Source organism: Leptopilina boulardi, unplaced genomic scaffold, assembly GCF_019393585.1.
Source record: "Leptopilina boulardi isolate dan_hultmark-lab unplaced genomic scaffold, ZJU_Lbou_2.1 LbouV2_260, whole genome shotgun sequence".
In the NCBI taxonomy this organism is placed as follows: Eukaryota; Metazoa; Arthropoda; class Insecta; order Hymenoptera; family Figitidae; genus Leptopilina; species Leptopilina boulardi.
The window spans coordinates 571,011-592,661 of record NW_026137819.1 but is presented as its reverse complement, the minus strand read 5'-3'; the positions used below and the strand labels follow the sequence as shown (position 1 = coordinate 592,661).

General features: G+C 26.8%; 2 protein-coding genes across 2 annotated transcripts; one reads left to right on the top strand and one right to left on the bottom strand.

Annotated features, from left to right (window-relative positions):
- The first annotated feature begins 23 nt into the window (after positions 1–23).
- LOC127281021 (sesquipedalian-1-like) lies at positions 24–4,158 on the top strand. Its single transcript, XM_051304493.1, has 2 exons — positions 24–612; positions 3,362–4,158. Exons 1-2 carry the CDS (start codon positions 319–321, stop codon positions 3,749–3,751), a joined length of 684 nt encoding a protein of 227 aa, XP_051160450.1. The 5' UTR covers positions 24–318; the 3' UTR covers positions 3,752–4,158.
- Positions 4,159–4,510: 352 nt separating this feature from the next.
- LOC127281018 (protein KIAA0100) lies at positions 4,511–21,620 on the bottom strand. Its single transcript, XM_051304489.1, has 18 exons — positions 21,319–21,620; positions 21,032–21,147; positions 17,768–17,894; positions 17,434–17,628; positions 17,056–17,307; positions 16,821–16,982; positions 16,414–16,626; positions 16,058–16,331; positions 13,943–14,165; positions 13,757–13,869; positions 13,363–13,683; positions 12,864–13,297; positions 12,211–12,804; positions 11,778–12,093; positions 10,958–11,691; positions 7,662–9,429; positions 5,830–6,047; positions 4,511–5,412 (listed from the first exon to the last, which is right to left on the bottom strand). Exons 2-18 carry the CDS (start codon positions 21,088–21,090, stop codon positions 5,128–5,130), a joined length of 6,288 nt encoding a protein of 2,095 aa, XP_051160446.1. The 5' UTR covers positions 21,091–21,147; positions 21,319–21,620; the 3' UTR covers positions 4,511–5,127.
- Positions 21,621–21,651: the final 31 nt, after the last annotated feature.

Genomic DNA, 21,651 nt, shown 5'->3' with positions numbered 1-21,651 from the left:
AGAGGAAAAATGTGTATGTGTTTATGTGTGTGTCAAAAAGTGTATCAAACATAACCTCACTTTATGTTTGATATAACAGCTGATTTCGAAACTCTGGAATTAGTGTATAATATATATTCTAAAAAATAGTAAATAATTAATAGTAGAAATAGAAATTTTAATTTTTAACTGTAAATAAAAGCTAAAAACTAAAAACTAGTGAAATAAAGTGAAATAATTAGTGCTAACAAGTGCGACAAGTGTGGAGGGGAAATATTTTTAATATTTATAATTATAATAAAAGTGAATTTTATATATAATTTTTTTTTTATTTACAAAATGAAAATAAATGAAAAAAATATGATGGCATTTGCCACATCGGCAACTCCTGTTGATCGTGAGGGTTGGTTAAATAAACGTGGGGAAGTTAATCGTGGTTATCAAAGAAGATGGTTTGTTCTTAAGGGTAATATTCTCTTTTATTTTGATCGTCGAGGCGATAAAGAACCAGTGGGAATGATTGTCCTCGAGGGTTGTACCATTGAATTGGCCGAAGATGAAGAACAATTTGGTTTTAAAATTGTTTTTCACGGTCCAAATAATCGTAGTTATGCACTCGGCGCCGAATCACAGGTATTATTATATTTATTTATTATTTCATTCTTTTTTTCTGAATTTTAGAAATTTTATATATTTAAAACAAAACAAAAAAATAAATCGCGAAATAGAAATTATATATGCAATTATTTAAAATAACGAAAATTTGAAACAAAAATTAAAACGATTTTCGTATAACATAACCTAAAAATTTGCAAATATTTATATTTTTTAAAGAAAAAAGAATGGCATATATTATTTTTTTTTTTTTATCTACTTTTAGTAAAAAAAAAAGTTTAGTTTTCATATTTTAAAAATTTTGAAATAATTTTTGTCTTTAAATTTGCTCGGAAAATGAAATTTTAATTTTTTGCTTCAAAAATAAATACAGGCCTCAAATTATATTTTTTTCAATTTTTTCGCCTTTTTTCGACTTATTTTAATAAAATGCGACTTTTTTTTACATTTAAAAAAATTTTTTTTATAAAATACCTACGTTTTTTTTTTTTAGTATACAATGCAGATCTTTATTTCAATTATTTAACAAATTTTTAACTAAAATTCTTCACTAAATTAATTATTTTCAAAAATTCATTTATCTGAAAGCAATTTTTTAAATAAAAATTTTTGAAATTCAATTTTTTTCTATGATCTCTTATAAATTCTTTATCAACTACTGAAATCACTAGAAATTTCTCGAATTATAAGTATTGTCTGAAATTTAACACAATCATTTTAAATTTAATTATTTTCAAAAAAAATTTCAATTCAAAAGATTCCAAAAATTTAATTATTTCTACAATTATTCATCTAAAATTTTTTGAAATTCAATTATTTCTAAAAATTTCAAATCAAAATCAATTAAAATTCAATTATTTTCTAAATTTTTCAATTCCAAATTAATTAAAATTCAATTATTTTCCAAATTTTAAATTCTGAATTAATTAAAATTCAATTATTTTAAAAATTTTCAATCCAAAATCAACTAAAATTCAATTTTTTTCAAAATTTCGTTTGAAATTTAATTATTTTCTAAATTATCATTTCAAAATCAACTAAAATTCAATTATTTTCCAAAAATTTCAATTCCAAATTAATTAAAATTCAATTATTTTAAAATTTTTGAATTCTGAATTAATTAAACTTCAATTATCTTCTAAATTTTCAATCCAAAATCAACTAAAATTCAATTATTTTCAAAATTTTCGATTGAAATTTCAATTGAACTTCAATTCCAATTCAATTATTTTTAAAAAATTTAATCCAAATTCATCTAAAATTCAATTATTTTTCAAAATTTTAATTGAAAGTTAATTATTTTCAAAATTTTTAATTCAAAATCAACTAAAATTTAATTTTTTCAAAAATTTCAAATTAAATGCTTCTAAAATTTAATTATTTCTAAATTTTTCCAACTAAAATTTTTATGAAATTTAATAATTGCAATTAAAAAAAAAATTTTAATTCAATTATTTTCAATTATTTTCAAACCAAAATCAACAAAAATTCAATTATTTTACGAATTTTCAATTGAAATTTCATTGTAATTCAATTATTTTTAAAATTTTCAATTTAAAATCAATTATTTTAAAAATTTTGAATTCAAAATCAATTAAAATTCAATTATTTTTACAAATTTCAATTCAAAATCTACTAAAATTCAATTATTTTCCAAAATTTTCAATTTCAAATTAATTAAAATTCAATTATTTTCAAAATTTTAAATTCTGAATTAATTAAAATTCAATTATTTTCTAAATTTTCAATCCAAAATCAACTAAAATTCAATTATTTTCTAAAATTTTCAATTCCAAATTATTTAAAATTCAATTATTTTAAAAATTTTGAATTCTGAATTAATTAAAATTCAATTATTTTCTAAATTATCAATTCAAAATCAACTAAAATTCAATTATTTTTCAAATTTTTCAATTTCAAATTAATTAAAATTCAATTATTTAAAAAATTTTAAATTCTAAATTAATTAAAATTCAATTATTTTAAAAATTTTCAATCCAAAATCAACAAAAATTCATTTATTTTGCAAAATTTTCGATTGAATTTCAAATATTTTCTAAATTGTCAATTCAAAATCAACTAAAATTCAATTATTTTTCAAAATTTTCAATTTCAAATTAATTAAAATTCAATTATTTTCAAATATTTCAATTTAAAATCAACTAAAATTCAATTATTTTCAAAATTTTCAATGGTAATAAATTAAAATTGAAATTCAATTTTTCGAAAATTTAACTATGTGAAATCATTTTTTTTTTCTAAAACATAAATTATTTTCATTTCTGTAAAATTTAATTATTCTCAAAAAATTAACAAAACCTTTTGAAATTCAATTATTTCAAATAATTTGTTGATAATATTCTTATATAGAGTTATTCTCATTACAGAATTAATAAAATGAATTTAATATCTAATAACATTAGTTATTTAAAGTAAAATATTCATTAACCAATTAAATTTTGTTAAAATTGAAAAAAATCGACTTTTTTCGAAAATAAATCGACTAAAACGTCTTTTCTTGTGCCTTAAAGTCGATCCGGCGCCTGTAAATAAATAAATAAAACAATTGAAGTTAAATTAATTAATTAAAGAATTTAATTAATTAATTAATTAATTAATTAAATTAATTAAATTAAATGGACAATTTTTTTGCTTTTTATTTTAAAAACTTCCTATTTTTATCAGCACAGTTTATTATTTATAATTTGTTTTTTGTTTTTTTTTTTTTTTTTTTTGTGGAAATTAATATTTTTTCATTACTCGACAGGAATCAATGGAACAATGGATGAAGGCATTGGCTTGTGCAAGTTATGATTATATGAAATTAATGGTCGCCGAATTGCAACGGCAATTGGATGCCGCTGAAGAGGAAACAACAATAACAACAACGGCAACAACAACGACAACATCGTCAATTACACAATCACAAGAATCGCCAAAAGCACCACCGCGACAAAGGCATAATCCATTTAATCGTCCTGAATCACATCATCGTTCACAAAGTGTAAGATCGGCGCCTGGACGAACTGAAAATGTACCAAGAACGCGTGTCTCATTCAAAGAATTACACAATTTATATGGTCGTAAAATATTGTCCGATCTCAATGAATGGAGACACGCAAAACGAACTGCCGAAGCTCCGCTTATTTATCTTTAAAAGAAAAAAGAAATAAAAAAGAAAAAAAGAAAGAAAAGAAAAAAAACGAAAAAGTAAATTATAATTATTTAAAAAAAAAAAAATTATATTTATTAATTGAAAAAAATTTTGCAATTAATTACAAAATTTTATATTATTCAATATTTTTTAATTCTTGATGGAAAATTAAAATTTAAAATTTTCAAATCGCTTTGTTTATATAGAAATTATTTTTTTAATTTTCAATATAAGTGCCTGAAATTTGGAAATTATTTTTTAAACATTGCAATTTTAAAAATTCAACAAATTTAATTGATGATTTAATTTATTTCAAACATTTATAAGTGTTAGAAAGCAAATTAAATTTTTCTTTTCAATAATATTTAAACCAAAGGATTTTTCTAAACCTGTATATTCATATATATAAAAAAAATAAATAAATTTTAAAAAAATTAAGTTTTTCATTTTCAAAAAAAAAAAAAAAAAATATGAAGAAAAGACACTTGAAACTTTCATTTGATCCAATTTTCATTTATCACATTTTTTTCTTGGAATCAGATTTAATAAAAAAAGAAACAAAATTCGAAAATTATCAGGGGAAAAACGCAAAATATTGTCTGAAAGTCAGAAAAAATTATAATGTATTTTTTTACGGTAATTTTGAATTATATTATAATTATTATAATTAAAAATTGAAATTATAGAAGATAAAGTAAATAATTAATTTAGAAAAATAATAAATTTCATTAAAAAAAGGGAAATAATCGAATTCAATTAATATTGATTAATAAATAAATAATTTATTTATTTTTAACCCTATAGACTTAGAACTCAAACGAAGTGACAAGAGAAAAAAAAAGCGAAATTCCTTTCGATTGAGTTTCTAATTCTACAGATGAAAAAAACAGCCAGCTGTTCTATAAATTATGCTCTAAAAAAATACCATCTCTCTCTCTCTCTCTCTCTCTCTAATTGTTTTTTTTTCATTTTCTTTTTACAAAGAAAAAAAAATTAATTATCTAATTAATTAAATTATTAATTATGAATAATAAATTAATTATTCATTAAAACAATTTTGAAAATTCTATAAAATCAAATTCACTATTTTCGATATTCAATTGATTAATTAATAAATCAATTAATAATAAAAAATTTATTAATAAATTCTAATTTCTATTCTATTTCTAATTAATTGAAATAGTTTTATTTTTTACTTTTTTAGTTAATTAATTTTAATCCAATTAAATAACAATAATTTTTAACTAATTACGAAAAAAAAAAATTTGACGTATTTAGATGAATAATTAATTTATCGAATATTTTTTTTTTGAAATAATTAATTAATTAAAAAATTAATTGCACGTACTTTTGAAAAAGAAAAAAAAAAGAAAAATTTTTTATTTGAATTTGAATCCAGTTTTTTTCTTTGACTCCCCAGGAAGATGTCGTGCTCCAAGCAATAAACGTGCTTTATCCTCTTCCTGAGGCGTTGTCTCCTCCTGTGGTCCACGTGGTTTAATTTGCAGCTTTTGTTTAATCGCCTGACTAAGTATAACACGTCGCGAATCACTTTTCATTGCCAACAAAAGATCCAACCACGTCCACGTGACATTATGATATTCAAGTGTTGGTATCACTAGAGCAAAATCTCTCACGTCCTCAAGATTTTTCTCCTTATTACCCTGGAAAAAAGAAATTCAAAAAAAAAAAAAAAATTAACATCAAATTTAAAAAATATATTTCAATTTTTTAGTAAATTTAAATTTGTAACATATGATTATTATTATTATTATTTTTATTTTTATAATTTCAATTGAAAAAAAATAATTAAAATAAAAAATAGAAAATAAAGTAAAAATAAAAAATAGAGAAAAGAAAAAAAATTCCATAAAATTTAAAAAATATTTTCAATTTTCTAGTAAATTTAAATTATAAAATATTATTATTATTATTATTATTATTTTTATTATTATTATAATTTCAATTGGGAAAAATTATGAAAAGAATAAATAGAAAATAAAGTAAAAATAGAAAATTTTTTTAAAAATAAAAAGAATTTTTTGTTTAATGAATTTTTTTTTTTTTTTTTAGATTTCTACCTTGTAAGAAACGCGAACGGGCACTTCCGGTATTTTAATATAAATAAATAATTTATTTTTATCAGCTCTCTCTTTCATTTTATCAACATCATCTTTTCTTTCCATTGGAACATAAAATGAAGAATCTCTCTGTGGTGCTGTTGGTTCTTCAATTCCGTCTGGATCACGTTCAGGAAAACAAAACTTCAGCATGGTATTGAAAAATTTTTTCGTCAAACCTTATAAGAAAACAAAAAAAAAAAGAAAATAAAAATATTTTGTAATTATTTAATTTTTTTTAAATTAACAGAATTTTTATTAAATTAAATTAATTACAAAAAAAATTTTTCTAGAAGATTTAATTTCTATTTCATTAAATTTCTATGTAGAAATATTTTTCAATTTAATAATTCATTTAATAATTTATTTAATAATTCATTTAATAATTTATTTAATTATTTTCTATTTAACCGAATTTTCATTTAGCAAAATATTTAATTTAACACGCAGAATAATTTCTATTTGATAGATTTTTTTCACTTTCAAATTTTTTCTATCGAGTTACCACTCTATATACTGTCGGTAAAGTAGATAATAAATTTTTGAGAGCAAAATTTTAATATTTACAAGCAATTTAAATTACACGCACAAAAATGTCCATATATTTACTTTATATTTAACAAACATTTTCATTTAACAAAATATTTAATTAACAGAATTTTCATTTGGCTGATTTCAGTGGCTTTTAATTTTTTTTACCATTGAGTTACCACTCTATATAATGTAATTTTTTTTACCATTGAGTTACCACTCTATATAATGTCGGTAAAGTAGATAATAAATTTTTGGGCGCGAATTTTAAATGCTTAAAACTAATTTCAATTATGTGCATAAAAATTTATAATCTACTTTTCTAACATTAATTAAATTTTTATTTAACAAAATTTTCATGTATCAACTAAAAATTATTATTATTATTATTATTATTATTATTATTATATAAACTGTATTTTTATTTAAAAAAACATACTTTCTATACAGTCGCAATTTCCAAAATAACAGAACTGTACAGATTTCAATTTTTTTTTCCACTGAGTTTCCACTCTATGTACAGTCGATAAAATAGATAATAAAATGAGGCGCGAAATTTAAAAACTTACAAACAATTAAAATTGTAAGCGCAAATTTAATAATCCACTTTACTTACAGTACGAAAAAAACAACACATTTTACAATTAAAAATATTAAATTTCCAGTCAAGAAATGTTTAATCAATTGTTAAATTCCGTTGAATAAAAATTTGATCAAATGAAATATCTCTCATTTAAAAAATATAAAATAAATTATTGTTTCGTAGTAATATAAAAAAAAACTAATTATTTTTCAGTTTCATTAATATGATTCCTACTGTACCGACTGCTGGCACTTAGTAATAAAGCCATTTCTACAATTGTCGAAAACTTTTACGATTTAAGACTGGTTTCCATTGTCCTTACTCGCCAAACTTCCCACACTTGCCATTCGTCATAATTCTTGTCAAACTACTGCACCCTGCTCTAGTAAAAAATTTAGTGACTCTATTGTTAAAATTAAAAATTACCAAATTTTTACTAGAACAGGGTGCGGTAGTTGACGAGAATTATGACAAATAGGGATTTTGGCGAGTGGAGACAATGGAAACCAACCTTTTGGTATCTACTTAACCGATTGTACACAGATTGGAAACTCAGTAGAAAAAAAAGGTCGAAAAAACTCAATTTTCTATCTAATTCACACAAGATTAGTGAAAATTATTTATGAAAATGAAATTATTGGCTCGATTTTCGATTTAAAATTTAGAAAAAAAAACTTACCAATTGTTAGTGGAACGACATTAATTTCAAAATGTTCCTTCACCGAAATCCCAGCAACTGGTGCTTTCTCTCGGCAAAAAACCCTCAGCGCTCTTTGTCTATCAACCGGCATATTACTTTGAAGTTCCGTTGGTACCAAAACCACAGTATAAATTTGATTTGGCAATAAATTTGTCATTCTCACATAGCCCAATTCCAATAAATGTTCCACCGAATCATCAGTCTTACTTGTTTTAGTATACAAAAAATTTGTCAATTTCAAATCGGCAATTCCCAATAATCCATCAGCGTCCGTCAATCTCCATTGTGCGTGTTTAAAACATATTTCCGCTGCTCTTGTAACAGCCGCCGATTTATCCTTAAGTGTCGCCGATGCCGTAGCAGCTGGTGTTGTTGTCTCCTTATAACAACTCAACATCACATCCAATTCATCAGCTCGTAAATTCAATTGCTCCTTACATTCAAATACTCTCAATTCCAAACGTTTCATTTCCGTTTTCAATTCCTCACTATGATCATCAGCAAGTGCTTTATGCACCAAATAAGTCTCCTTCTCTAAACGTCGTAATTTAGACACCAAACCACGAACAATATTCTGCAACTGTTGAATTGGACGTTTTTGATCCTCGACTGACAATTGTAATTGAAATCTCATTCTTTGAAGACGTTCGAGTGCTTCTTTTCGTCTTGGTTCAACGCAAAGAAGAAGATTATTAACAATATCAAGTATCATTGCATACTGAAGGGAATTGGTACAAACATCAAGATCATGATGCATTAGAGTAAAAGCATCGGCCGCTGAAAGTTCACGACGTTCCCAAAGTGTTACCTCCTCGCCTGGAGGCGGTGGTACTTCATCAAGAAGATCTGCATCCAATGCCTGACCATAGCCAACGTAGAAGAATTCACATTTACAACGTGAAACGATACGTTGTAGCTGATGCTGTAATCCACTACCACCACCAACTGTTTGACTAACCACACCGCCCACACTTTGTCCCGAACCAACCAAAGCCGGAACATCCGGTAAACCCGAAATTACCGTTGAATCCTTCTCTTGAATATTGTCAAGCGTCAGCCACATGATATTATCAATAATATTACCATCAGTGTTTGCACTAACTGTCGCATAATACTGCATACATTCCAATGAACCAATCCAAGTTGTTTTCGACACAAGTGTTCGATCCTTCCAAACTGGTCTGTGAATCCTTTGAAGAATTTCCGCCTTCGCTGCCGAGAGGATAACATAACCTCGAGTTTCAATTCCCTTCAATAGAACTTGACTGTTAACCAATGCAATTAGCCAATTTTTATGAAGAACCCCATCCTGATGACACGCGGCAAGTCCTCGTAATTGTTGACCTCTTGTTTGAACCGACATATCGTCACTAAAAGCCACGGGTTTATTGGCAGCTTCTGCAATTAATCGTTGAAGCATTTCGGCAGCTTCGCCCTGTTGCGGTGGTTTTGATGACGAAGACGACGACGATGATGATGAAGACGGTGTCACTTGTGTTGGAGTTTTCGAATTTTGATTACGATTCTTGTTCGGAGTCGCCGCACTCTTCTCACGATGAAAGCCTTTTAGTCCAAATGTTGAGAGATTCTTCTTGAGCTGCTGGGTTTTGATGAACGAATCAAAGAGAGCAAATGCAACATCACGATTTGTCACCGTCCAAGCGCCTCGTAAATCATGAACGACGAGACGGTGGGTCGGTGTGTCTCCACTAACACCGGCTACCATTGCCTCTCTTCCGTAGCTTACCTGATAAAGAAGATGCTTAAATTCGGATATTTGAAACTCTTACTCAAAATCAATAAGTGGAATCTCCCAATCGTCGGAAAGTGGAGGAATTCTAGTTTGGAAGTGTGCTACGATCTCAATTCGGGAAATCTACGTTCCTATGTCGATGTCGCTGAACACCCTGAAGCATTATTAATTCTCACACCGGGGATCTATACTATTATGTGTGTTTATATTTACTTTCTTATCAATCTTAGCCTTGATATGGTTTGGTTCCGAGAAATTAATAAGTTCAAAAATGTGGTTGAATGACCGTAAACATAAATGTTTAGATAGTGATCACCTACATTACGTAAGTTTATACAAAAGAAAGAATGGCTATTGTCTAAATTTAAAGGGACATTGTATTTTCAAATTTAATTATTTGATACAATGAGCACGTGCCAGCTATGTCAACAGATATGATTGTAATTATATAATGGAATAATTTAAATTAGATCAATCCTTAAATTTATTATTTCTATAGATATATTTGAAAGAAAATACTTATTTTATTTTTAGAAAAAATGTTGCTTGTTTACCAAATTAGAGGAATCTTTCCCATAATTATTCGGCAGATCAGCTGTTTATTTTCTTATTCACTTCTACTTTTATACATGAATTATTAATGTCATATATCGTTTTGAAGTTGAATATTTTTACTTTACAAAAAAATAAATATTAATTATTAATAAAAAAATAAAATATACAATCAATCATATAGTATAATTATTTGTTGTTTAAGTTTGCATAATTAATTGTGAGTTCGTTCTGAATGAAATTAAATGAAATAATCTTATTAATTAACTTAAATTTTTCAACCTTTTTGTCTGATTTCTTTCAAACAAATTTGCTTTTCCTCAATTGAAATTGAAAATTAGCTCGTAGGCTTATCTATTTAAAAAAAATATATAAAATAAAATTTCAACGAAATAAAATAAACCTGTCAATTCCTATCAACAATCAAGGTCAAATTCTCTATTCCCTAAATTAGTTAACCTATCATAAGTATGCACTTTTACGTTTTTAGAATTTCTATATTAGTGTATAATTTAGACATTCATATACACGCATATATATTCGTTCTCCTGAGTGCAAGTGCACTCATGAAAACAGTATTTTTCTTTCTTATATTTTTCTTTACCCATGTATATATATATATACATATACCAAAATGAAACGTTATATTTTTGAAATTATATAGTACTCTACATTTTCCTTTATTTGCATATAAATAAATATAATCTTTTGACTATTGGAATAACTCTTCAACCCAGGATTTAAAACTCCTTGGGATTGCAACAACCGCATCTTGGGCGCTCAGCTCGTCCGACAGAATTGTAGCTCTCCTCCAAATTAAAGTCGTATTTTTAGAGGAAAAGAAACCTCTCCCAAGCACAGCCGGTTTATTGACAATCGAGTTATGAATGTATATTTGGATAATCATCACAAATGTAATAACGTTTCTAATAAAATCGAAAATTAATAATAATAATAATAAAAAACATACCCTTTCGACGCTGAGGCAGTAACACTTCTCCACAGGTTGGCTCAATGATTCACTCTCGCCCTCCTCCTGTAATGCGGATTTAAGCCAAATTTCCGCATCACTCAATTCACAATTCATATAAATCACCGACCATTCAGCACGTGGTCGATGAATTAAACCATCGTCAATTGGATGAAGCGATAAATTATGCTCCGAACTGCAACCAACTCTTCCGCCAGTCACTTCAAAACCCCGTTGCATTGCAAATGACATCCAATAACTCACGTGAAAACGATGAAAAGCCAATGTTAATCGAACTTTACGATAATGACGACTCAACTGTTTTTTTCTTGCTCTTGTATTCTTAAACAATGCACCTTTGCGCGTTGGCCTTGTTGCACCTGAGAGTATAAATTTTAAATTCTCAAACCATCTTAACGTACTGCCATAGAGTGTTGCCGTTGGTGCACTCGTTGAATTTGGTGATCCCGTTGGTTTTGTCTCTAACGACAAACGAACATTAAGATTTTGTGAACGAAACGCACGAAATGAATCATGCTCCTGATTACTCGAATATTCAGGTAGACGATCAGGAGCACACGGTATTGCTGCATGATGATCACGTGGATCACCAAGACAAACCCAAGCTAATTTCATACTTAGACGAACATTTGGTAAATGTAAAAGACGACAATCGTCATATTTACTTGCAGTACGAACATAAACATCAAGATCGCCTTTAACAATTATTTTACCTGCAACCGGTTAAAGTACCGTAATAAGATAAGGTCTCTCTAAAAAAAAATTAAACTCCAAATGTTTCACAAATTAAAACTCATACCATTTGTCCAATCAAGTTCAAGGCTAGACCAGGTTAATTCCATTTCCTCCGTTGTATTATAGGGATCAAGTGAAGCGTGCAAAAGCACCGTCAATTGTTTAACACACAATGTTAAACGACCGTGTAGCATTAATCGCATCTTATCCCAAAATGGTAGGGGAGGACTTGGATCACGCGATGGATGGAGAATTCTTTCAAAACTAAGATTACATTGAGCAATCACTGGCTCCCAACATGGTCCAAATGCATATTTATATTTATCAATATCCCAATTGAGATCGTGATAATATTTTAATGATGTCATACCTCTTTCGACCTAGGGAGAAATGGGATTTTAATTCGAAGACAAAATTATAAGAACTGGCAAAAGAAGTCTAAAATAAGGCTAAATTTCTAAACCAGGATTCCGTTTTTAAAAAAATTAATATCATACCTGAATATCCGGCCAAGGTGCTCCAACTTCAATTCGAACGGTTCTTCTCGCTCTTGGCGGTGCAAGTGCCTCGGCTCCCGCTAATCTTCCCCAAATACTTAATTCCTCAACAAGAAGCAGAGGTTGGGGAAAATCACGTAATTGCAATTTCCATTCAGCGCACTTCAGAGAAATTCCACGTACCCAAAGAATACTAAATTCCAATCCATCCTCAGGCCAGGGTGTTTCAAAATCCATTTCCTGAATTGCTTTCATCGCTCTCTCTGTACCATCAATTGATGGATCAGCCAATGCAAGAATTTCCAAATCCTGCATTGTCCATGCAAAAAGACGCGTTCTCGATGGTCCAGCACGTTGCATTTGCTTCCAACGTTGAACATAAATTTCCGCATTCTTTTTATCTAAACTTGTGTATAATTTTTCCACTTTCTCCTCAGGTAGAAGAAAATGCGCTCGACAAAGTTCCTCAACTTTGGCAGCAAGCATCGCTTGACGTTTCAAACTCTCTTTATACTCATCCTCAAGAAGCTCGTGAATATCACGTAAACGCACCTCAAATGGATCGTCACTCAATTCAAATATCCATTCCTTAATCTAAAAACATTTTTCTTTGAAGAATTTTCATAAATAGGGGGGGAAAAAAAGAAACTTACCTTAATAACCAAATCGCACGGAAGTGTTTTCTGATGTTTTTTACCAGTGGAATGAAGTTCCTTAAGCCATTTTCGTATGCTAAACAATTCATTTTGTATAGCTTCGGTAAATTGATGTTCATAGGGAAATCTCGCTTTTGCTGAATCAATATTCAATGCCCATGTTTCATTCCACTCGAGTTGAAATCCTTCGTTATTTTGTCTCTCCAAACGTACTTCTTTACTATCTTTTAATCGTTTCAATTGTAAACCTTCAATGGTTATAATATCCGCCATATCGAGTGAGGCTTTTAGATAATTTAATTCCCATTCACCCTGTGACAATCGTAAACGATCTGAACTCAATTCAAGAAAATGTCGCGGTGAAATATCAATTGCCAATGTTATACCACCGATTGCTAATAAATCAAAGGTTCTCTTTACATCCATTTTATCTAAAAAAGAAAGGAAAATTTACTATATTTCCCTAAACAGATAAAGATATTTTTTTCAACTTTACCCTCATCGATGGAAACAATTGATTTTCTAAACACTATCGAACGAAAATCAGCGGATTCAAGCCACAATTGTCTTAAACGAAGATGTAAATTTGGACTCCAGGCGAGATTAGTTCCATCTAAACTGACGCTAATTGCTTCGTTGGTAATTGCAGTTTTACATTTTCTCACAGCCAAAAATGGATGATTTTGTGCTTGCGCATCCTCACAAATAATTGTATCATTTTTATTTAATGTTATTGCACAAACTCCCTCGGCAACGCCGACAAATCGTTTTACACTGTGTTCCAAATTTGCCAAATCCAAACGTATCATTATTGACACTGTTCAATGAATAAAAAAAACGAAAATTTAATTATAATTAAAAAATTAAGAAAAACCTAACAAAAAGCTTACATTCATTTTCGGCAATGAAGAAAAGATTACAATTGCACATTTTGCAATTTAATTGAAGTGATCTATTGGATTCTTTTCGTTCCAACGATTTGCCAACATGCTGATTGTAATATCTAAAAATGAAAAAACATTTTTTTCAGCTGATTTCTGTTTTAGATGATTTTTTTTTCATCACACAAAACTTACGTGAAACCTTGTTCGAGAAATTTTGATAATTCCAAACTCCATTCAGTGCGTAATGAATCGAGAACAACGCCAACGCCATTTTTACATGCTTTCGCAACAAAACCACCAACGGTCAATGGATTTCCCCAACGATGTGCCATTTCGGGAATACTTGTGTCAGTTCCATTTAAACCAGAACACAATGATTTAATCATTAATTCTGTATTCCATTCATCGGTCCTTTCTAGAAGGAAAGACAAAATCCCTTTAGCTATAAGCATTTTCGGCAAATTCTCCGGAGTGCTCTAGAGAATTTTTTGATTTGGCAAGCCTCCTTACTACCTAAGTGAAAAGAATGCTAGGAAAGTGCTCCTGGGAATTCCCGCCGGAATTCTTATTGGAAATTACAACTGGATTCCAGTTGGAATTGGAATTTCAATCCCGTTCGCATTTACAATAAGAGTTACGGCAGAAATTTCATGGAGCACTTTCCTTGAAATCTTTCCATGTGGGTACCAATGCTTCGGAGAGGGGATGGAAAAATTGCCACTATAAGGCCTTAGGACCCAAGAGGCCTGGGTTCATATAAGGACTACAGTCCCGATGTTAAAGCAATATCTACTTTTTAGCGAAAGCACTACATGACGTAGAGAAACGGCACTGATTTGGCAAGACTCCTTACTACCGATGCTTCGAACAGAAGCGGGTATGGAAAAATTGATGCTTTAAGGTCTTAAGAGCAAAGCGGAATTAAGAAGACTGAGTGACCTTCCAGGAGGAGAGGTTTAACAATGTCGCCCTTCACCCTGGCAAGATTCAAGAATCTTAAATCGTATTTGAAGTACACCATTTCCGTTTTTGGTCTTTGACAACTGGAGGCCGTGTGCAACGCACCATTAATAGACTGTATCAACAACGTTCTGTACTCTCCCCTGGAGACTCCTTTGTGGAATCACCAAAGACAATTACCGTCAAGTCATTTGCATATACTGCGAATAAATTGTGGAACGAGCGCCCCTCCAGACGGTTAAAAGGAAGCCATTGTCCCTATTCGCCGTTTGTCATAATTCTCGTTAACTACCGCACTCTGCTCTAGTGAAAATTTAGTGACTTTATAGTAACATTTAATTTTAACTATAAAGTCACTGAATTTTCACTAGAACAGGGTGGGGTAGTTAACAAGGATTATGGTCAAATTGACAATAGGGGAACAATAATCAACCGTGGGTAGTACTTGAGATACACCATTTCCGTTTTGATCTATGACAACTAGAGACCGTTTGCATCACACCAATAAGAGACTGTATCAACAACATCCTGTGCTCTCTCCTGGAGACTCCTATTTGGAGTCAACAGAGAAAATTTACCGTCAAGTCATCCGCATATACTGCGAATAAATTTTCGAATAATTCCTCAAGGGTCTCTAGGAGACCGTGAAAGACGCTTTAAGGTCTTAAGACCGAAGCGGCATTAGGCCCGTTCCACAATGGCATCGACGCAAGGCAAACGCAATGCAGACGCGATTCATCCCAATGCTAATCAAATAGGAATGTGTCGCGTCTACGCTGCGTTTGCCTTGCGTCGAGTCCATTGTCGAACGAGCGCCCCTCCAGGAGTAGACGGTCAAAAGGAAGCCATTGTCCCTACTCGCCGTTTGTCATAATTCTTGTTAACTACCGCACTCTGCTCTAGTGAAAATTTAGTGACTTCATAGTAACATTTAACTTTAACTATAAAGTCACTGAATTTTCACTAGAACAGGGTGGGGTAGTTAACAAGGATTATGGTCAAATTGACAATAGGGGAACAATAACCAACCGTGGGTCGTACTTGAGATACACCATTTCCGTTTTGATCTTTGACAACTAGAGGCCGTTTGCATCGCACCAATAAGAGACTGTATCAACAACATCCTGTGCTCTCTCCTGGAGACTCCTATTTGGAGTCACCAGAGAAAATTTACCATCAAATCATCCGCATATACTGCGAATCGTTTTTATTGTTTACCTTTATTAAATTCTAATGCAAAAAATAATAAAAGCATTTTTTATCCACTCAAATAATTCTACAATATTGATAAAAGTGTTTTATTATTATTTAATTTCCCAAAGAGAGAAGAAATAGAAACAAACTTACCCTCTGTAAAGAAACTATTGACTGAACATTTAACAAATTCAAGACTACATGAAGCTTCTTGAACATCTGGCAATTTTATTGTTAAAGAACCTTCGCGAAGTTCAGTAACGGTTCTTAATTCAATCCATGGTAATTTTCGATTTGAATCTATCGCAACATCCGGCGTTGGAATATCTTTGGCACCACTTGACAAAATTTGCTCCCAATCTTTATGATCGTAAATCATTGAAAGACAATTTAATTGTGTCATTATTTCTAAAACTTCATCCTCCAACTGCCAATTAAAGAAAAGGGAGAGAATAAAAATTTTTTTTTCATAAATAATAATTAGTCAATGTACAAAAGAAATTACTTACTTTAGCCTCAATCGATAGTCGTCGAAGTGACAAAATTGGAAGTTGTCCACGTAATGACAATCCATCTAAACTAAGACCAAGATGAAGTTGCGGACCATCTGGTTGAAATCGTGAATTTACCTGTAAACCGCCAATTGTGCATTCTAATCCCGATATCATTCCATCCTCACGTCCAGCAATTATTGATGAACTTCCCAATTTTAAAGCGAGATTCTATTTTTATAAAAAGAAAATTTCACACATTAAAATGAAATCTTATTTCAAAAAATATTAAATTTCTTAAAGTATCATCAATTGCAAAATAATAGACACATTTTTTTAATGCTAAAAAATTATTCCTCTGATTAAATAAAGGAAAAAAAATAAAGTGGCAAATTGTGCTTTTTCTTCAAATTAATTGAAAATACCTTTGGTAATATTGGAGCTATTCTAGATAATAAATCGCCAGTTGATTGTTCATTTAAATTAGAGTGCGGTGCAGTGGGTGTCAATGATTTTCTATCCCTCAGGAACCGAAGGAGTCCAGCTCCTCCGGAACCCTCGGTTTGCGTGATTCCAACGTATAATTTCTATGAAAAAAAAAAAAAAAATTATTTTTGCATGCCAAAAAAATTTTAATTAAACATTAAAATTCTCTCTCACTTCCACAGAAAGTTCGCCTTGGGCTTTAAGTGTTGCCTCAATACTACCGGCGAAACTAATTTGTGCAAGACAAGCGTCTGAAGCGTGTCTCAATAATTTCATTGAACCACCAACAACAGTTGCTGATGCTAAAAGTGTTCTTGCTCCATGAACAATACTTCCATCGAGACTTAAATTTTCTGCACTTCCATTGGCTAACCAACCATTGCCAAGAATTAAAAGACTCAAATTTTCTACATTCACAGCCATAAACTGAAAGAAGAAGAAGAAAAAAAAAGGGAAAATAAATTAAATAAACAGAAAAACTTGTAATTATCTTGAAAATTACAATTTTTTTTTCAAAATAATCTAAATAAATAAATGTAAAAATTCTCATACCTGGACAAAAGTGATAATAATGGGTGGAATTTTTTTTTGTCGAAAATCTAATGGATCATTGTAATCCTTATTTTTTTGACAATAAGAAATTGTTGGTACATCTTTATTTATTCTCACATCTCTCATAACGACCGCCAATAATTTTGCAACATCGCTACTAAATAAACTTGAACGAATGCTAATTTCATCAATTTGCTGAAAATAAATTTAATTAAATTAAATAGTAGATAATAAAAATATTATTATATTTATTTACTAATTTTTAAGTAATTTTTTATTTATTTATTCGCTACTTTTAAATATTTATTATTTTATTTTTATATTTGCTACTTACCACGGTGAATCCATTTTTTGTAATATTTACATCACGCAAAATAAAATATGGAAAACGAATGTAACCAACGCGAAGATCAATTTTGTATCGACTTTTTACGTGCCATGCCAAAAGTCTTGGAATTACCCTGAAAAACCAAAAAATAAAAAAAAATGTTCAAAAAAAAAAAGTACAATAAGCAAATTTTTCTTTTAGAAAATAAATCTTTTTAAAAAAATTATTTCTATTATTAATTATTATTTATTATTAATAAATTTAACTAAAAATTAAAAATTTCCCAAAATCATTAATAAAAAATTTGTACAAATTATAATTTCTTAATTTATAGTTAAATTATTTTTACACAGTTTGAAAATATTATTTATAAATTTATTATATTATAAATGAATTTTTTTTTATATAATGATTATTACAGATAATTATAACATTTTAACTTATAATTATTATTTTTTTCATTATTCATTGTTATTTATTATTTATTATTATTTATAAATTTATTATAAATATTTATTATAAATAAATTTTTTTTAAAAATTAATTTTTAAGGTACCAGGGGCCAACGAATATCTATTAAATATATTAATTATAAAAACACAGGCCTCGAATCAACTTAAAGACACAAAAAGTCGTTTTAGTCGATTTATATTCCAAAAAAAAATGGATTTGTTTTTTATTTTAACAAAAATATTTTACAGATTTTTAAATAAAAACATTTTTTTTTTAAAATAATCCTTTTCGAAAGGTTAAAGTTGAAATTTTTAGAAATAATTAAATTTCAAAAGATATATTGTTAATTTTCAAACAAATATTAAATTTTACAGAACTAAAAATAATTTATCAAACAATTTTTGGAAAACATTTTTTAAATTTAATTGAATTTTTTCAATGATTAAAAATTGAGATTTTTGAAATTAATTGAAACTTTAAGTGTTTTGTAATTAAAATTTTAGATGATTTCACTAAAAATTTATTAGAAAATGAGGACAAAATACAATAATTTGAAAATCATTTTTATTTGAAAAATGGTTTCAGATAGTTGAAATTTCAAAGAATATTATTAAAATAGTTAAAAATAATTGAATTTCCTTAGAGTTATAATTGAAATTATTAAATTTAAAAAACAAAAAATTTCGATGGAAAATTTTTAGAAATAATTAAATTTTAGATTCTTTTAAATTCAAATTATTGAAAATTCAATTAATTTTGAATTCAAATTTTTGAGAATAATGAAATTTTATTTGATTTTAAATTTGGAAAATAATTGAATTTCAGTTCATTTTTGATTAAAAATTTGGATAATTAATTTTGAATAGAAATTTTAGAAAATAATTGAATTATATTTCATTTTAAATTGAAAACTTGGTAAATAATTAAATTTTAAATTGAAAATTTTTTGATAATTATTGGATTTTTAATTGATTTTGAATTAAAATTTCGGGTAATAATTGAATTTTAGTTTATTTTGAATTGAAAATTTTGGCAAATAATTGAATTTTAATTGAAATTTTGGATAATAATTTAATTTAAATTCATTTTTGATTGAATATTTGGATGATTAATTTTGAATAGAAATTTTAGAAAATAATTGAATTTTATTTCATTTTAAATTGAAAACTTGGTAAATAATTAAATTTTTAATTGAAAATTTTGGATAATTATTATTGGATTTTTAATTGATTTTGAATTAAAATTTTCGGGTAATAATTGAATTTTAGTTTATTTTGAATTGAAATTTTTAAAAAATAATTCAATTTTATTGTAATATTTTTTTTTTTATTTATAAACAATTGTTAAATTTCATAAAAATTTTAATTGAAAAAATAATTTTGATATAATTGAATTTGTGATGTATTTCATTAAAATTATTAAAAATAATTAATTTAGTGAAGAATCATTTTAGTTCAAAATTTGTTAAATAATTGAATTGAAGAAGATGTAAAGAAGATATAAATCGTATTAAAAAAAAACAAAAAATTCTTTTTGATATAAAAACAAATTGTTTGCTTTTTTTAAAAAATTTTCAATTTTATTTTAATTTTTAATTTAAGCATTAAAATTTAAAACATTACAAATGTTTTTTTTAGGTTTTATTTTTTCAAAATTTTTAAATAATTTTTAATTGCTTAATACTTTTTAATATATAATTAATAATTTTCAGTTAATTTAATTTTTTTTTCGATTAAATAATTAATTTTTATTAATTATCAATTAATTAAATTTTTTTGAATAAAAACATAAATTTAAATTTTCCATTTCCATTTAGCAAAAATAATTTTTTTTTTGTAATTTTAAAAGATTATAAAAAAATCATCGAACATTGACTTTATCAAAAATATTTATTTCTAAAATTTTAATATTTATATTTTAAAATTTTTACTTAATTATAATTAGGCGAAAATTTCATTTAAATATTGAGGAATGTTTCACGCTAAATATTTATTTAATTGGGACATTTAAATCTTTACACAATTTTCACTAAACATTGCAATTAAATATTCCGAAAATTTCAAAAAAAAAAAAAAAAAAAAAAAAAATGTTTAGGAAATCTTTAGGAAAGTTTCGGTGCTTTGAGAGGGAATATTAATTAATTTTTTGAATTTTTTTTTTGTAGGCTTTATTAAGAATTATTTTATTTATTTTAAAAATCTTCTTTATTTATTTTGTAAATTTATTTATTTTGTTATTTATTTTGTTAATAAATAAAAAAAAAGAAGAATATTTTCAACATATAAAATCTAATCTAAATAAAATTAAAAACTATATAAGAAAAAAAAATTTTTTTAATTGAAATAAAAAATAATTATAAAATTTTTTTTATAAATAAATAAAGTTAAATAATAAAATAATTAATAAATTGTAAATAAAGTAAAAATAAATAAAGAAAAAATATTGTTAAATTTTTTCATAAAATAAAATTGCAAACAAAAGTAAATTAAATTTGAAAAACTAAAAGAAAAAAAAGAAATAAATTTTTTTTTTTTAAATGAAACTGAGAAAAAATTTTGATTATTGCAGATTTTTTTTTTTTTTTTGAATTCAAAAAAAATTAAGAATTTATGTATTTCCACTTTTTTAAAAATAAAAAATTTTTTTGAATAAAAAAAAATTATTTCGATAAAATTCATAACGAAATTCTTTTTTTTTTTTCTTCAATTGAAAAATGCAATGTCACAAATAACAATTAAATAATCTGACAAGTATTAAAAGAATGACGATAAGAAAAAAAAAAAAAAAGAAAACAAGTTTAATTATTTAATAACTCACCAGGAAAATATGAAATAAACGACGAAAAATGTGAAGATCACGGTGAAAAAACCAGTCATCTTTTTTTATTTTTCTTTTCTTTTTTTTTATTGCATATTAAATCACAACCAGATAATCTGAAATGAAAAAATTAGAGAAAAAAACAAATAAACAAAATTGGATCTTTGAGGTTAACTCTTAAATTGTTAGTTTTTTCTTTAAAATATTTTTTTTTTTTTTTTTTTGATAATAGAAAGGTTAGGAAATATAAAAGAAAATTGAAACAATATAATTATTAAGTTACTTACTGTGTAATTTTTTTTACAATAAATCACTTCTAAAAAAAAGAACACTAAATATTTATATAAATATCACGTATTTTCGCGAGTAAAAATTGAGGTTATGTTTAACATGATAATTCGCGCTCTTTATTTATATATATTTATATAAAAAAAAGAGAGAGAAATTAATTAATGATATTACTTTGAAATTTTGCATTTTTCACTTAAACTTTTAATATTAATTTGAAAATTTAAATTTTCCGATACGATGAAAATCATTGGAAAATGATTTTTCTTTTTTTGTAGTAAAAAAAAAACACAAATATACATGCACACAAACATTGCACTCACTATAGTGGA